Below are 18,252 nucleotides of genomic sequence, written 5' to 3' on the forward strand. Positions count from 1 at the left end.
TGTCCTACCAACACAACACTAGCTCGTACGTATCCTACCAACACAACACTAGCTCGTACGTATCCTACCAACACAACACTAGCTCCCTGCCTGTCCTACCAACACAACACTAGCTCGTACGTATCCTACCAACACAAAACTAGCTCCCTGCCTGTCCTACCAACACAACACTAGCTCGTACGTATCCTACCAACACAACACTAGCTCGTACGTATCCTACCAACACAACACTAGCTCGTACGTATCCTACCAACACAACACTAGCTCGTACGTATCCTACCAACACAACACTAGCTCCCTGCCTGTCCTACCAACACAACACTAGCTCCCTGCCTGTCCTACCAACCCAACACTAGCTCCCTGCCTGTCCTACCAACCCAACACTAGCTCGTACGTATCCTACAACACAACACTAGCTCGTACGTATCCTACCAACACAACACTAGCTCCCTGCCTGTCCTACCAACTCAACACTAGCTCCCTGCCTGTCCTACCAACACAACACTAGCTCCCTGCCTGTCCTACCAACACAACACTAGCTCGTACGTATCCTACCAACACAACACTAGCTCCCTGCCTGTCCTACCAACACAACACTAGCTCCCTGCTTGTCCTACCAACACAACACTAGCTCGTACGTATCCTACCAACACAACACTAGCGCCCTGCCTGTCCTACCAACACAACACTAGCTCCCTGCCTGTCCTACCAACCCAACACTAGCTCGTACGTATCCTACCAACACAACACTACCTCCCTGCCTGTCCTACCAACCCAACACTAGCTCGTACGTATCCTACCAACACAACACTAGCTCGTACGTATCCTACCAACACAACACTAGCTCCCTGCCTGTCCTACCAACACAACACTAGCTCCCTGCCTGTCCTACCAACACAACACTAGCTCGTACGTATCCTACCAACACAACACTAACTCCCTGCCTGTCCAACCAACCCAACACTAGCTCCCTGCCTGTCCTACCAACACAACACTAGCTCGTACGTATCCTACCAACACAACACTAGCTCGTACGTATCCTACCAACACAACACAAGCTCGTACGTATCCTACCAACACAACACTAGCTCGTACGTATCCTATCAAACCTCAGAGCGTAGAATGGATGGAGAATGTTCTTAGAACGGTTGATCACCTGGGTTGAACTTCCAGAGGTCATTGAAGTGTCGGTCCAGACGAGCGTTATAGCCCCCAAATATATACAGCTCCCCGTTGTAGGAAACTGGAGGAAAGGAAACAGGAAAATGAATATAACATGAACATATAGGGGAAATGTATTTCTGTTTAAAAAACATATTCATTCATATGACAAGTATCAAGGTCAAACAGCCACCCACCCTAAAGACACAAACAAACCTCAACAGGTACAGTGGGGCCCTAAAGACACCCCAACAGGAACAGTGGGGCCCTAAAGACACCCCAACAGGAACAGTGGGGCCCTAAAGACACCCCAACAGGAACAGTGGGGCCCTAAAGACACATAAACAGGAGCAGTGGGGCCCTAAAGACACCCCAACAGGAGCAGTGGGGCCCTAAAGACACCCAAACAGGAACAGTGGGGCCCTAAAGACACCCCAACAGGAACAGTGGGGCCCTAAAGACACCCCAACAGGAGGAGTGGGGCCCTAAAAAAACAATCCAACAGGAACAGTGGGGCCCTAAAGAAACCCCAACAGGAACAGTGGGGCCCTAAAGACACCCCAACAGGAACAGTGGGGCCCTAAAGACACCCCAACAGGAGTAGTGGGGCCCTAAAGACACAAACAGGAACAGTGGGGCCCTAAAGACACAAACACACCCCAACAGGAACAGTGGGGCCCTAAAGACACAGAAACAGTGGGGCCCTAAAGACACCCCAACAGGAACAGTGGGGCCCAAAAGACACCCCAACAGGATCAGTGGAGCCCTAAAGACACAAACACACCCCAACAGGAACAGTGGGGCCCTAAAGACAGACCAACAGGAACAGTGGAGCCCTAAAGACACAAACACACCCCAACAGGAACAGTGGGGCCCTAAAGACACAAACACACCCCAAAGGAACAGAGGGGCCCTAAAGACACAGAAACAGGAACAGTGGGGCCCTAAAGACACCCCAACAGGAACAGTGGGGCCCTAAAGACACCCCAACAGGAATAGTGGGGCCCTAAAGACACCCCAACAGGAACAGTGGGGCCCTAAAGACACACCAACAGGAACAGTGGGGCCCTAAAGACACCCCAAAAGGAATAGTGGGGCCCTAAAGACACCCCAACAGGAACAGTGGGGCCCTAAAGACACCCCAACAGGAACAGTGGGGCCCTAAAGACACCCCAACAGGAACAGTGGGGCCCTAAAGACACCCCAACAGGAACAGTGGGGCCCTAAATACACCCCAAAAGGAACAGTGGGGCCCTAAAGACACCCCAACAGGAAGAGTGGGGCCCTAAAGACACCCCAACAGGAGTAGTGGGGCCCTAAAGACACACAAACAGGAACAGTGGGGCCCAAAAGACACCCCAACAGGATCAGTGGAGCCCTAAAGACACAAACACACCCCAACAAGAACACTGGGGCCGTAAAGACACCCCAACAGGAACAGTGGGGCCCTAAAGACACCCCAACAGGAACAGTGGGGCCCTAAAGACACCCCAACAGGAATAGTGGGGCCCTAAAGACACCCCAACAGGAACAGTGGGGCCCTAAAGACACACAAACAGGAACAGTGGGGCCCTAAAGACACCCCAACAGGAACAGTGGGGCCCTAAAGACACCCCAACAGGAACAGTGGGGCCCTAAATACACCCCAAAAGGAACAGTGGGGCCCTAAAGACACCCCAACAGGAAGAGTGGGGCCCTAAAGACACCCCAACAGGAGTAGTGGGGCCCTAAAGACACACAAACAGGAACAGTGGGGCCCAAAAGACACCCCAACAGGAACAATGGGGCCCTAAAGACACCCCAACAGGAGTAGTGGGGCCCTAAAGACACACAAACAGGAACAGTGGGGCCCAAAAGACACCCCAACAGGATCAGTGGAGCCCTAAAGACACAAACACACCCCAACAAGAACACTGGGGCCGTAAAGACACCCCAACAGGAACAGTGGGGCCCTAAAGACACCCCAACAGGAACAGTGGGGCCCTAAAGACACCCCAACAGGAATAGTGGGGCCCTAAAGACACCCCAACAGGAACAGTGGGGCCCTAAAGACACAAACACACCCCAACAAGAACAGTGGGGCCCTAAAGACACAAACACACCCCAACAGGAACAGTGGTGCCCTAAAGACACAAACACACCCCAACAGGAACAGTGGGGCCCTAAAGACACAGAAACAGTGGGGCCCTAAAGACACCCCAACAGGAACAGTGGGGCCCAAAAGACACCCCAACAGGATCAGTGGAGCCCTAAAGACACAAACACACCCCAACAGGAACAGTGGGGCCCTAAAGACAGACCAACAGGAACAGTGGAGCCCTAAAGACACAAACACACCCCAACAGGAACAGTGGGGCCCTAAAGACAAAAACACACCCCAAAGGAACAGAGGGGCCCTAAAGACACAGAAACAGGAACAGTGGGGCCCTAAAGACACCCCAACAGGAACAGTGGGGCCCTAAAGACACAGAAACAGGAACAGTGGGGCCCTAAAGACACAGCAACAGGAAAAGTGGAACCCTAAAGACACAAACACACCCCAACAGGAACAGTGGGGCCCTAAAGACACAAACACACCCCAACAAGAACATTGGGGCCCTAAAGACAATGATAAAGGAACAGTGGGGCCCTAAAGACACAGAAACAGGAACAGTGGGGCACAAAAGACACCCCAACAGGAGTAGTGGGGCCCTAAAGACACCCCAACAGGAACAGTGGGGCCCTAAAGACACCCCAAAAGGAGCAGTGGGGCCCTAAAGACACACCAACAGGAACAGTGGGGCCCTAAAGACACCCCAACAGGAGTAGTGGGGCCCTAAAGACACAAAAACACCCCAACAGGAACAATGGGGCCCTAAAGACACCCCAACAGGAACAGTGGGGCCCTAAAGACACCCCAACAGGAGTAGTGGGGCCCTAAAGACACATAAACAGGAACAGTGGGGCCCTCAAGACACCCCAACAGGAAAAGTGGGGCCCTCAAGACACCCCAACAGGAACAGTGGGGCCCTAAAGACACCCCAAAAGGAACAGTGGGGCCCTAAATACACCCCAACAGGAACAGTGGGGCCCTAAAGACACAAACACACCCCAACAGGAACAATGGGGCCCTAAAGACACCCCAACAGGAATAGTGGGGCCCTAAAGACACCCTAACAGGAACAGTGGGGCCCTAAAGACGCCCCAACAGGAACAGTGGAGCTCTAAAGACACAAACACACCCCAACAAGAAAAGTGGGGCCCTAAAGAAACCCCAACAGGAACAGTGGGGCCCTAAAGACACCCCAACAGGAACAGTGGGGCCATAAAGACACCACAACAGGAACAGAGGGGCCCTAAATACACCCCAACAGGAACAGTGAGGCCCTAAAGACACAAACACACCCCAACAGGAACAATGGGGCCCTAAAGACACCCCAACAGGATCAGTGGGGCCCTAAAGACGTAAAACACACCCGAACAGGAACTATGGGGCCCTAAAGACACATAAACAGGAACAGTGGGGCCCAAAAGACACCCCAACTGGATCAGTGGGGCCCTAAAGACGTAAAACACACCCGAACAGGAACTATGGGGCCCTAAAGACACAAACACACCCCAACAGGAACAGTGGGGCCCTAAAGACACAAACACACCCCAACAGGAACAGTGGGGCCCTAAACACACCCCAACAAGAACACTGGGGCCGTAAAGACACCCCAACAGGAACAGTGGGGCCCTAAAGACACCCCAACAGGAACAGTGGGGCCCTAAAGACACCCCAACAGGAATAGTGGGGCCCTAAAGACACCCCAACAGAAACAGTGGGGCCCTAAAGACACCCCAAAAGGAATAGTGGGGCCCTAAAGACACCCCAACAGGAACAGTGGGGCCCTAAAGAAACGCCAACAGGAACAGTGGGGCCCTAAAGACACCCCAACAGGAACAGTGGGGCCCTAAAGACACCCCAAAAGGAACAGTGGGGCCCTAAAGACACATAAACACACCCCAACAGGAACAATGGGGCCCTAAAGACACCCCAACAGGAAGAGTGGGGCCCGAAAGACACAAACACACCCCAACAGGAACAATGGGGCCCTAAAGACACCCCAACAGGAGTAGTGGGGCCCTAAAGATACACAAACAGGAACAGTGGGACCCAAAAGACACCCCAACAGGATCAGTGGAGCCCTAAAGACACAAACACACCCCAACAGGAACAGTGGGGCCCTAAAGACACCCCAACAGGAACAGTGGGGCCCTAAAGACACCCCAACAGGAATAGTGGGGCCCTAAAGACACCCCAACAGGAACAGTGGGGCCCTAAAGACACCACAACAGGAACAGTGGAGCCCTAAAGACACAAACACACCCCAACAAGAACAGTGGGGCCCTAAAGACACAAACACACCCCAACAGGAACAGTGGTGCCCTAAAGACACAAACACACCCCAACAGGAACAGTGGGGCCCTAAAGACACAGAAACAGTGGGGCCCTAAAGACACCCCAACAGGAACAGTGGGGCCCAAAAGACACCCCAACAGGATCAGTGGAGCCCTAAAGACACAAACACACCCCAACAGGAACAGTGGGGCCCTAAAGACAGACCAACAGGAACAGTGGAGCCCTAAAGACACAAACACACCCCAACAGGAACAGTGGGGCCCTAAAGACACAAACACACCCCAAAGGAACAGAGGGGCCCTAAAGACACAGAAACAGGAACAGTGGGGCCCTAAAGACACCCCAACAGGAACAGTGGGGCCCTAAAGTAACAGAAACAGGAACAGTGGGGCCCTAAAGACACAGCAACAGGAAAAGTGGAACCCTAAAGACACAAACACACCCCAACAGGAACAGTGGGGCCCTAAAGACACAAACACACCCCAACAGGAACATTGGGGCCCTAAAGACACAGAAACAGGAACAGTGGGGCCCTAAAGACAATGATAAAGGAACAGTGGGGCCCTAAAGACACAGAAACAGGAACAGTGGGGCACAAAAGACACCCCAACAGGAGTAGTGGGGCCCTAAAGACACCCCAACCGGAGTACTGGAGCCCTAAAACACCCCAACAGGAACAGTGGGGCCCTAAAGACACCCCAAAAGGAGCAGTGGGGCCCTAAAGACACCCCAACAGGAGCAGTAGGGCCCTAAAGACACAAAAACACCCCAACAGGAACAATGGGGCCCTAAAGACACCCCAACAGGAACAGTGGGGCCCTAAAGACACCCCAACAGGAGTAGTGGGGCCCTAAAGACACATAAACAGGAACAGTGGGGCCCTCAAGACACCCCAACAGGAAAAGTGGGGCCCTCAAGACACCCCAACAGGAACAGTGGGGCCCTAAAGACACCCCAACAGGAATAGTGGGGTCCTAAAGACACCCCAACAGGAAAAGTGGGGCCCTCAAGACACCCCAACAGGAACAGTGGGGCCCTAAAGACACCCCAACAGGAATAGTGGGGCCCTAAAGACACCCCAACAGGAACAGTGGGGCCATAAAGACACCACAACAGGAACAGAGGGGCCCTAAATACACCCCAACAGGAACAGTGGGGCCCTAAAGACACAAACACACCCCAACAGGAACAATGGGGCCCTAAAGACACCCCAACAGCAGTAGTGGGGCCCTAAAGACACATAAACAGGAACAGTGGGGCCCAAAAGACACCCCAACAGGATCAGTGGAGCCCTAAAGACACAAACACACCCCAACAAGAACAGTGGGGCCCTAAAGAAACCCCAACAGGAACAGTGAGGCCCTAAAGACACCCCAACAGGAACAGTGGGGCCCTAAAGACACCCCAACAGGAATAGTGGGGCCCTAAAGACACAAACACACCCCAACAGGAACAGTGGGGCCCTAAAGACGTAAAACACACCCCAACAGGAACTATGGGGCCCTAAAGACACAAACACACCCCAACAGGAACAGTGGGGCCCTAAAGACACAAACACACCCCAACAGGAACAGTGGGGCCCTAAAGACACAGAAACAGGAACAGTGGGGCCCTAAAGACACCCCAACAGGAACAATGGGGCCCAAAAGACACCCCAACAGGATCAGTGGAGCCCTAAAGACACAAACACACCCCAACAAGAACAGTGGGGCCCTAAAGAAAGAAAGAACAGGTCATGGAGGAGAGAACTGCAGTCAATATAACATAATGACATCATAAAAGTAAGAAAGCGGGACAATTTTACCCTTCTCTGTTGAATAATGAATGCATTGACATTAGTCTTCTCTGTTGAACTTATAATGAATGCATTGACATTAAAGTCTTCTCTGTTAATCTTATGCTGAATGCATTGACATTAGAGCCTTTTAATTGCCACTGTTCATAACTGAAAGTGCTTTAGAGATCACACCAACAGGAAAAGTGGAACCATAAAGACACAAACACACCCCAACAGGAACAGTGTGGCCCTAAAGACACAAACACACCCCAACAGGAACAGTGGGGCCCTAAAGACACAGAAACAGGAACAGTGGGGACACCCCAACAGGAACTATGGGGCCCTAAACACACCCCAACAGGAACAGTGGGGCCCTAAAGACACAAACACACCCCAACAGGAACAGTGGGACCCTAAAGACACAGAAACAGGAACAGTGGGGCCCTAAAGACACCTCAACAGGAACAGTGGGGCCCTAAAGACACAAACACACACCACAATTGGAACAGTGGGGCCCTAAAGACACCCCAACAGGAACAGTGGGGCCCTAAAGACACCCCAACAGGAGTAGTGGGGCCCTAAAGACACCCCAACAAGAGCAGTGGGGCCCTAATGAAACCCCAACAGGAACAGTGGGGCCCTAAAGACACCCCAACAGGAACAGTTCCTAAAGACACCCCAACAGGAACAGTGGGGCCCTAAAGACACAAACACACCCCAACAGGAACAGTGGGGCCCTCAAGACACCCCAACAGGAACAGTGGGGCCCTAAAGACACCCCAACAGGAACAGTGGGGCCCTAAAGACACCCCAACAGGAACAGTGGGGCCCTAAAGACACACCAACAGGAGCAGTGGGGCCCTAAAGACACCCCAACAGGAGCCGTGGGACCCTAAAGACACCCCAACAGGAACAGTGGGGCCCTAAAGACACACCAACAGGAACAGTGGGGCCCTAAAGACACCCCAACAGGAACAGTGGGGCCCTAAAGACACATAAACACACCCCATGTGACAGCAAGTCTGAAAGGTCATGGAGGAGAGAACTGCAGTCAATATAACATAATGACATCATAAAAGTAAGAAAGCGGGACAATTTTACCCTTCTCTGTTGAATAATGAATGCATTGACATTAGTCTTCTCTGTTGAACTTATAATGAATGCATTGACATTAAAGTCTTCTCTGTTGATCTTATGATGAATGCATTGACATTAGAGCCTTTTAATTGCCACTGTTCATAACTGAAAGTGCTTTAGAGATCAACTCTGCCAAAATGCTATAATAACAGTTAAAAGGTTGAAAAATGCAACGTCTGTCTGTGTCTGTCTGTCTGTCTCTTACAGGCTGAGTGGCTACGTCGTCCCTCTGGTGGGAGCTGAGCAGTAGCAGTGTTCAGCCAGCTGTTGGTCTCTGTATCAAACACCTTTATCTTGTTGCAGTAGATCTCATTACTAGAGTGGAACGGACCGAAGCGATCTGCTCTGCCTCCAAACACAAACATCTTAGTGCCAATGATGGTGGCAGAGTGGAAGTCCCTCCAACGAGCTGGAGTACCCTGGAGAGGAGAGAGGAGGGGGGAAAAGATAGAGGGGAGGGGGGATAGAGGAGAAGAGAGGAGAGAGAGAAGAGGGGGGAAGAGAGAGAGGGGAGGGGGGATAGAGGAGAAGAGAGGAGAGAGAGAAGAGGAGAGGGGGGAAGAGAGAAGGGAGATAATGGAGAAGAGAGGAGAGAGAGAAGAGGAGAGGGGGGAAGAGGGGAGAGGGGAGGGATAGAGAGAAGAGGAGAGAGGGGCAGAGAGGAGAGAGAAGGGTGGAGAGGGGCGAGGAGAAGGGCAGAGAGGGGAGGAGAGAAGAGCGGGAAAAGGGAAGAGGTGCGGACAGGGGAGAGGAGAAGGGCGGAGAGGGGAGGAGAGAGGGAAGAGGTGCGGACAGGGGAGAGGAGAAGGGCGGAGAGGGGAGGAGAGAGGGAAGAGGGGCGGACAGGGGAGAGGAGAAGGGCGGAGAGGGGAGGAGAGTTAGTGGTGATGGTGACAGAGAAGAAGTCCCTCCAACAAGCAGGATTATCCTAGAATAGAGGACAGAATCTCCTTCAACATATCTAATGCCTGTGGATTTCTGAACATTACGTGCCAAACAAATGGAGGTATTTTGGATGTAAAAATAATCTTTATGGAACAAAAGGAACATTTATTGTGTAACTGGGAGCTCGTGAGTGCAAACATCCAAAGATCAAAAGGTAAGCGATTTAATTTATTGCTTTTCTGACTTTCGTGACCAATCTACTTGGCTGCTAGCTGTTTGTAATATTTTGTCTACTGAGATGTTCTTACATAAACGCTTGTTATGCTTTCACCGAAAAGCTGTATTGAAATCTGACACACCAGGTGGATTAACAAGCTAAGATGTGTTTTGCTAGATTGCACTTGTGATTTCATGAATATAAATATTTTTAGTAATTTAATTTGAATTTGGCGCGCTGCAATTCAGCGGGTGTTGATGAAAATGATCCCGCTAACAGGATGGGTGCGTCAAGAATTAAGGGAACTATACAGTCACCTCTCATGGTAGACCATGTGGATCTGTTTGGGTTTTCTGTTTAACAAACATACTTAGTGGAGGGGGAGCCAGGCCATTTAGGATCTTGAATACAAGACATGCGTCAGTGTATTGCACAAGATTTTCCCAACTCAGGAGCTCATGCTTTCTGAGGATGTAACAGTGATGATGGCTATTGGGCTTCCTATCAAGCACTTTGAGAGCCTGTTTGTGGACAGACTGAATAGGTCTTAATGTTGTACAGCAAGCTTGGGCCCAAACTAGTCAAGCAGTATGTTAAGTGGGGGAGTATCATAGATTTGAAGTAGTTTTGCTACCTCTGTAGTCAAACAATTTCGTATAAATCGGAAATTAGCTAGGTTGAATTTGGTTATTTGAATGACCTTTTTCACATGTTTTTTAAAAGAGAGATTACAGCTGAGTCTTTCTGGGTAAGTCTCTCAGAGCTTTGAACACCTGGATTGCACAATATTGTTACTTTCAAAATTCTTCAAGCTCTGTGAAATTGGTTGTTGATCATTGCTAGAAGGCCATTTTCAAGTCTTGCCATAGATTTTCAAGCAGATTTAAGTCAAAACAGTAACTCGGCCATTCACTGTCTTCTTGGTAAGCAGCTCCTGTGTAGATTTGGCCTAGTTTTTTGATATTGTCCTGCTGACAGGAGAATTCATCTCCCAGTGTCTGGTGGAAAGCAGACAACCAGAATATCCTTTAGAATTTTGCCAGGGCTTAGCTCCATTCAGTTTTTTTTCTATCCTGACAAACTCCCCAGTCCTTAACAATTACAAGCATACCCATAACATGATGCAGCCACCACTATGCTTGAAAATATGGAGAGTGGTACTCAGTAATGTGTTGTATTGGATTTGCCCCAAACACTTTGCATTAAGAACAAAAAGTGAATTTCTTTACCACATTTTTTACAGTACTAGTTTAGTGCCTTGTTGCAAACAGGATGCAAGTTTTGGGAATATATGTATTCTGTACAGACTTCCTTCTTTTCACTCTGTCATTTAGGTTAGTATTGTGGAGTAACTACAATGTTGTTGATCCATCCTCAGTTCTCTCTTATCACAGCCATTAAACTCTGTAACTGTTATAAAGTCATCATTGGCCTCATGGTGAAAATCCCTGAGCGGTTTCCTTTCTCTCCAGCAACTGAATTAAGAAGGACGCCTGTATCTTTGTAGTGACTGGGTGTATTGATACACCATCTAAAGGTGTAATTAATAACTTCACCATGCTCAAAGGGATATTCAATGTCAGCTTTTTTACCCATCTACCAATAGGTGCCCTTCTTTGCGAGACATTAGAAAACCTCCCAGGTCTTTGTGGTTGAATCTGTGTTTGAAATTCACTGCTCGACTGAGGGACGTTACATTTAATTGTATGTGTGGGGAACAGAGATGAGGTAGTCATAAAATCACGTATAAAAAACTATTATTGTATACAGAGTGAGTACATGTGACTCGAGTCCATTTTGACTCCTGAACTTATTTAGGCTTGCCATAAGAAAGGGGTTGAATACTCATCGACTCAAGACATTTCAGCCTTTCATTTTTAATTAATGTGGAAAAATGTCAAAAAACACAACTCCACTTTGACAATACATGGGGTAGTGTGTTGATCAGTGGCTAGTGACAAAACAATTACAATACTAACATCCGTTCGGATATTCGAATAACTGTGCACATCCTTAACCCGAACATAAACAGTGCCCTCTAGTGGGGAGAGATTTCAGGTGCACTGCCACACCACAGCAAGATGTGTGACTGACTACGACCTTGATTTCTGAAGCTCTTAAAGCTGCAATGTCACTTTTTGGGCAACCAACCAAATTTACATAGAAATGTGTGTTATAGATCTGTCCCTCATTGAAAGCCAGTCTAAGAAGCTGTAGAGCTGTTCCATGGGCACCAATTACAGTGTATTCTTCCCGTTCCCATTCTTAAGTTTAGTTTTTGCGTAATTTCTTTCAATTTTGAACACCAATTTCAAACATAAATATACAATATTTTTGGATATGGAAAATATATTTCACAGTAGCTTAGATAAGATTATTGTGGTAAACTGTGGGGTATTGGGTTGAGCATGCAGAGATTGATACAGAGACAGGGAGGTTTTAGTCCGCAAAAACAACTTTACAAAGACAGAAAATAAAAAATAAAATCACTAAGATTTGGCGCGGTCCTTCTCTACTTTTGCTTGGTGTCGGTCTCTCCCCGTTCTCTCCAGCGGTGTGCCATCGTGCTCCTTTTATTTGGCCTCGGCTGGTTGGCACTTTCCTCTAATTACCTCCACTTAGCTGTCCGTGTCAGGGTGTAAAGTTCCCGTATCCCCAGCAGAGGGAGCCAACGTCACCTCACGTACCTCACCTCTATTACCATCCCCCGAGGTAGACCTCCTGGGATACAACATGATCTACACTATACTTTCTTGTTTTGTCACAAACTGAAATAAGACAAACTAATTTCTGCATAGTGCATCTTTAAACTGAATGTAACTATCTCATGTCAAACTGTTTGATACAGGAGATGAACTACACAAGGTAGCCTAATTAATGACCAACTTCAACACTAGTCCCCTTCCCACACTAGCCCCCTTCCCACACTAGCCCCCTTCCCACACTAGCCCCCTTCCCACACTAGCCCCCTTCCCACACTAGCCCCCTTCAACACCCTCCATAGTGTCTTCCTGGTCTCCCTACCTCGTCATTCAGTGATCACCTGAACAAGAAGGCCCAGGTGCAAGCTCTCTAAGTCAAATACATAGTTAACCTCTTTCAGTTAGGGGGCACTATTTTTGTGTTTGGAAAAATAACGTTCCCAAAGTAAATGGCCTATTTCTCAGGCACAGATGCTAGAATATGCATTTAATTGACAGATTAGGGTAGAAAACACTTCCAAAACTGTCAAAATATTGTCTGTGAGTATAACAGAACTGATAATGCAGGCGAAAACCTGAGGAAAATCAAACCAGGAAGTGCCTTCTATTTTGAAAGCTCCATGTTCCATAGCCTGCCTTCACTCCATTTAAAGAGATTTAAACCAAATTTCGTTTCCTACGGCTTCCTCAAGGTGTCAACAGTCTTTAGACATAGTTTCAGGCTTTTATTTTGAAAAATGAGCAAGAAAGATAACATTGTGTCAGGTGTTTGCATGAGTTTTGCTTGCACAACAGAGCTTGGGCAGCAATAGTCTCTCCCTCTCCTACTGAAAAAGACAGTTGAGGTGATATATTATCGATTATATATTTTAAAAACAACCTGAGGATTGATTATAACAATTATTTGACATGTTTCTTTGGACATTACGGTTACTATTTGGAATTTTCGTCTGCGTTGTCGTGACCGCTCTTTCCTGTGGATTTCTGAACATAACGCACCAAACAAACTGAGGTATTTTGGATATAAAATAATCTTTATGGAACAAAAGGAACATTTATTGTGTAACTGGGAGTCTCGTGAGTGAAAACATCCAAAGATCAAAAAGTAAGCGATTCATTTTTATTGCTTTTCTAATTTTCGTGACCAAGCTACTTTGATGCTAGGTGTACATAATGTTTTGTCTAGTGATCGATAAACTCACAAACGCTTGGATTGCTTTCGCCGTAAAGCATATTTTCAAAATCTGACACGACAGGTGGATTAACAAAAGGCTAAGCTGTGTTTTGCTATATTGCACTTGTGATTTCATGAATATAAATATTTTTAGTAATATTATTTGAATGTGGCGCTCTGCAATTTAGCGGTTGTTGATGACAATTATCCCGCTAACGGGATGGGTAGCGTCAAGAAGTTATTAAACATTCCTGCATAAAGTGTTTGATGACATGTACAACACAAAGATGAACCTCTGGTAGTGGTGTGTGAGGGACTATTGAAGTAATAGTGAATATTAGCTCATGTTCGCGGTACACCTGGTAATCCGTCTGTCCCTGCGACATTGTGAATGTTGACCTGTTTAAAAGGTCTTACTTACATTGGCTACGGAGAGCGTGATCACACAGTCTTCCAGAACAGCTGATACTCTCATGCATGCTTCAGTGTTATTTGCCTCGAAGCGAGAATAGAAGTTAATTAGCTCGTATGGTAGGCTCGTGTCACTGGGCAGTTCGCGGCTGTGCTTCCCTTTGTAGTCCGTAATAGTTTGCAAGCTCTGCCACATCCGACAAGCGTCGGAGCCGGTGTAGTAGGATTGAATCTTAATCCTGTATTGATGCTTTGCCTGTTTGATGTTTTTATTTGAGGGCATAGCGGGATTTCTTATAAGCTCCTTGAAAGCGGCAGCTGTATTGTACATGTTGCATATATAATTTCCTTCATTATAATATTGTCCAAAATAACAGCAATATGTAACTTCAGAATTTTCCCATATCACTACATAAAACTTTACAGTTTTCACCCTGTAGTGATATCGTTTTCAGCAGGCAAGGTATGGGCAGGGTAACAATATAATGTAGTGTAAAATTCTCTCCCTTTTAGTTCTTGGCTGATTACCAGAGGATGTTTAAGGGCCTTTCTGTTATGTACACTCAATAAAACTGGACTGGTAACACCAACCCCCAGGAAGTGAAATGGTCTCAAACTGGACTGGTAACACCAACCCCCAGGAAGTGAAATGGTCTCAAACTGGACTGGTAACGCCAACCCCAGGAAGTGAAATGGTCTCAAACTGGACTGGTAAAGCCAACCCCCAGGAAGTGAAATGGTCTCAAACTGGACTGGTAAAGCCAACCCCCAGGAAGTGAAATGGTCTCAAACTGGACTGGTAACACCAACCCCCAGGAAGTGAAATGGTCTCAAACTGGACTGGTAACGCCAACCCCAGGAAGTGAAATGGTCTCAAACTGGACTGGTAACGCCAACCCCCAGGAAGTGAAATGGTCTCAAACTGGACTGGTAACGCCAACCCCCAGGAAGTGAAATGGTCTCAAACTGGACTGGTAAAGCCAACCCCCAGGAAGTGAAATGGTCTCAAACTGGACTGGTAACGCCAACCGCAGGAAGTGAAATGGTCTCAAACTGGACTGGTAACGCCAACCCCAGGAAGTGAAATGGTCTCAAACTGGACTGGTAAAGCCAACCCCAGGAAGTGAAATGGTCTCAAACTGGACTGGTAACGCCAACCCCCAGGAAGTGAAATGGTCTCAAACTGGACTGGTAACGCCAACCCCAGGAAGTGAAATGGTCTCAAACTGGACTGGTAACGCCAACCCCAGGAAGTGAAATGATCTCAGACTGGACTGGTAACGCCAACCCCAGGAAGTGAAATGGTCTCAAACTGGACTGGTAACGCCAACCCCAGGAAGTGAAATGGTCTCAAACTGGACTGGTAACGCCAACCCCCAGGAAGTGAAATGATCTCAGACTGGACTAGTAACGCCGACCCCCAGGAAGTGAAATGGTCAGAGGTTAGGGTTGGGTAACTCACCCTTGCGTTGACTAGTGACCAGGCCATGGTGGTAGTGTCCAGCTTATGAATGTCATTAGAGAAGCAGTCAGCCTGGAAGACAGAAGAGAACAGGGGAATGTCATGGTAACACCAAACAAACAGAGGAGCTTACCCAGGACACACGGGTCAGAGTTAGAGGTCAAGGATTCTTACCAGCTGCTCATACCCTCCAAAGATGTACATGGCCTTCCCCAGGATGCAGGCTGAGTGGCCGTCTCTCGCTCCCGGAACCGTCCCAGATATCTTAGGGGTGAACCACCGGTGATTGTCTGGGGACCAAACAGGCATGTTATCCAGGAGATACTGTTGTAGATGCTGCAGCTGTTGATACACCAAGTGGAAACATCTAACCCACATAGCTAGCCAGGCAGGTGTTAGAGCTTGGTCTGCTTTATTCCTTCCAACAATGGGTGTCTCTCCACTTCCAAATCAAGCCGACATACAACACAAACCATCAGGTGTACTTACTGACGTGGAAGGCATAGAGGACGTTGCAGGCCCCCTCCGTGTCGTTACGACCCCCCCAGATGTAGATGGTATCGTCCAGCAGCACGGCTGTGTGACCGTAACGCATGTAGGGGACATCCCTGGCATGTTCCCTACCACCTGTTCTCACTGGAGGCAACTTCATCCACCGCAGAGAAACTAGAGAGAGGAGACCGAGACGAGTATTACTACAGAGAGACACGAGTATTACTACAGAGAGACCATAGTATTACTACAGAGACCATAGTATTACTACAGAGACACACTAGTATTACTACAGAGACACACTAGTATTACTACAGAGAAACTAGAGAGAGGAGACGAGTATTACTACAGAGAGAGACACTAGTATTACTACAGAGACACTAGTATTACTACAGAGAGACCATAGTATTACTACAGAGACCATAGTATTACTACAGAGAGACACTAGTATTACTACAGAGAGACACTAGTATTAGTACAGAGACCATAGTATTACTACAGAGAGACACTAGTATTACTACAGAGAAACTAGAGAGAGGAGACTGAGACGAGTATTACTACAGAGAGACCATAGTATTACTACAGAGAGACTAAAAGTATTAATACAGTGAGACCATAGTATTAATACAGAGAGACACTAGTATTACTACAGAGAAACTAGAGAGAGGAGAGCGAGACGAGTATTACTACAGAGAGACACTAGTATTACTACAGAGAGACACGAGTATTACTACAGAGACCATAGTATTACTACAGAGAGACACTAGTATTACTACAGAGAGACACTAGTATTACTACAGAGAGACACTAGTATTACTACAGAGAAACTAGAGAGAGGAGACTGAGACGAGTATTACTACAGAGAGACACTAGTATTACTACAGAGAGACGCGAGTATTACTACAGAGAAACTAGAGAGAGGAGAGCGAGACGAGTATTACTACAGAGAGACCATAGTATTACTACAGAGACACAAGTATTACTACAGAGAGACACTAATATTACTACAGAGAGACACTAGTATTACTACAGAGAGACCATAGTATTACTACAAAGAGACACTAGTATTACTACAGAGACACACTAGTATTACTACAGAGAAACTAGAGAGGAGACTGAGACGAGTATTACTACAGAGAGACACTAGTACTACTACAGAGAGACGCGAGTATTACTACAGAGAGACGCGAGTATTACTACAGAGAGACACTAGTATTACTAGAGAGAAACTAGAGAGAGGAGACGAGTATTACTACAGAGAGACACTAGTATTACTACAGAGACACACTAGTATTACTACAGAGAAACTAGAGAGAAGAGACCGAGGAGTATTACAGAGAGACACGAGTATTACTACAGAGAGAGACACGGGTATTACTACAGAGACACTAGTATTACTACAGAGACACTAGTATTACTACAGAGCCACGAGTATTACTACAGACACACGAGTATTACTACAGAGACACACGAGTATTACTACAGAGACACTAGTATTACAACAGAGACACTAGTATTACAATAGAGACACTAGAGAGAAGAGACCGAGACGAGTATTACTACAGAGAGACACGAGTATTACTACAGAGAGACACGAGTATTACTACAGAGAGACACGAGTATTACTACATAGACACGAGTATTACTACAGAAACACACTAGTATTACTACAGAGACACACAAGTATTACTACAGAGACACTAGTATTACTACAGAGAGACACTAGAATTACTACAGAGACACGAGTATTACTACAGAGAGACACGAGGTATTACTACAGAGAGACATTAGTATTACTACAGAGAGACACGAGTATTACTACAGAGAGACACGAGTATTACTACAGAGAGACATGAGTATTACTACAGAGAGACGCGAGTATTACTACAGAGACACGAGTATTACTACAGAAACACACTAGTATTACTACAGAGACACACTAGTGTCATGCATGTCAATCTCTCTTGGCTCAAAGTGGAGGAGAGATTGGCTTCATCACTACTTGTATTTATGAGAGTTGTTGACAAGCTGAATGTACTGAGCTGTCTGTCTAAACTACTGGCACACAGCTCAGACACCCGTGCATACCCCACAAGACATGCCCCCAGAGGTCTCTTCACAGTCCCCGAGTCCAGAACAGACTATGGGAGGCACACAGTACTACATAGAGCCATGACCACATGGAACTCTATTCTACAGTCCTACATAGAGCCATGACTACATGGAACTCTATTCCACAGTACTACATAGAGCCATGACTACATGGAACTCTATTCCACAGTACTACATAGAGCCATGACTACATGGAACTCTATTCCACAGTACTACATAGAGCCATGACTACATGGAACTCTATTCCACAGTACTACATAGAGCCATGACTACATGGAACTCTATTCCACAGTACTACATAGAGCCATGACTACATGGAACTCTATTCCACAGTACTA

General features: G+C 47.3%; 1 protein-coding gene across 7 annotated transcripts in view; it reads right to left on the reverse strand.

Moving 5' to 3' along the window:
• The window catches only part of LOC110491227 (kelch domain-containing protein 3), a 95,158-nt gene that overhangs the window by 54,884 nt on the left and 22,022 nt on the right, over positions 1–18,252 (reverse strand). For all 7 annotated transcript variants that reach the window (XR_005036401.1, XM_036945887.1, XM_036945890.1 and 4 more), the window contains 5 exons: positions 15,800–15,976; positions 15,485–15,600; positions 15,311–15,382; positions 8,665–8,878; positions 1,157–1,243 (listed from right to left, as the gene is read on the reverse strand). Coding sequence is in view for 6 of the 7 variants with exons in the window: in XM_036945887.1 (XP_036801782.1) it covers positions 1,157–1,243; positions 8,665–8,878; positions 15,311–15,382; positions 15,485–15,600; positions 15,800–15,976 (666 nt within the window). In the remaining variant the exon portion in view is untranslated. The remainder of the gene's footprint in view (positions 1–1,156; positions 1,244–8,664; positions 8,879–15,310; positions 15,383–15,484; positions 15,601–15,799; positions 15,977–18,252) is intronic.

The sequence above is a fragment of the Oncorhynchus mykiss genome, chromosome 16 (assembly GCF_013265735.2).
Source record: "Oncorhynchus mykiss isolate Arlee chromosome 16, USDA_OmykA_1.1, whole genome shotgun sequence".
Lineage (NCBI taxonomy): Eukaryota > Metazoa > Chordata > Actinopteri > Salmoniformes > Salmonidae > Oncorhynchus > Oncorhynchus mykiss.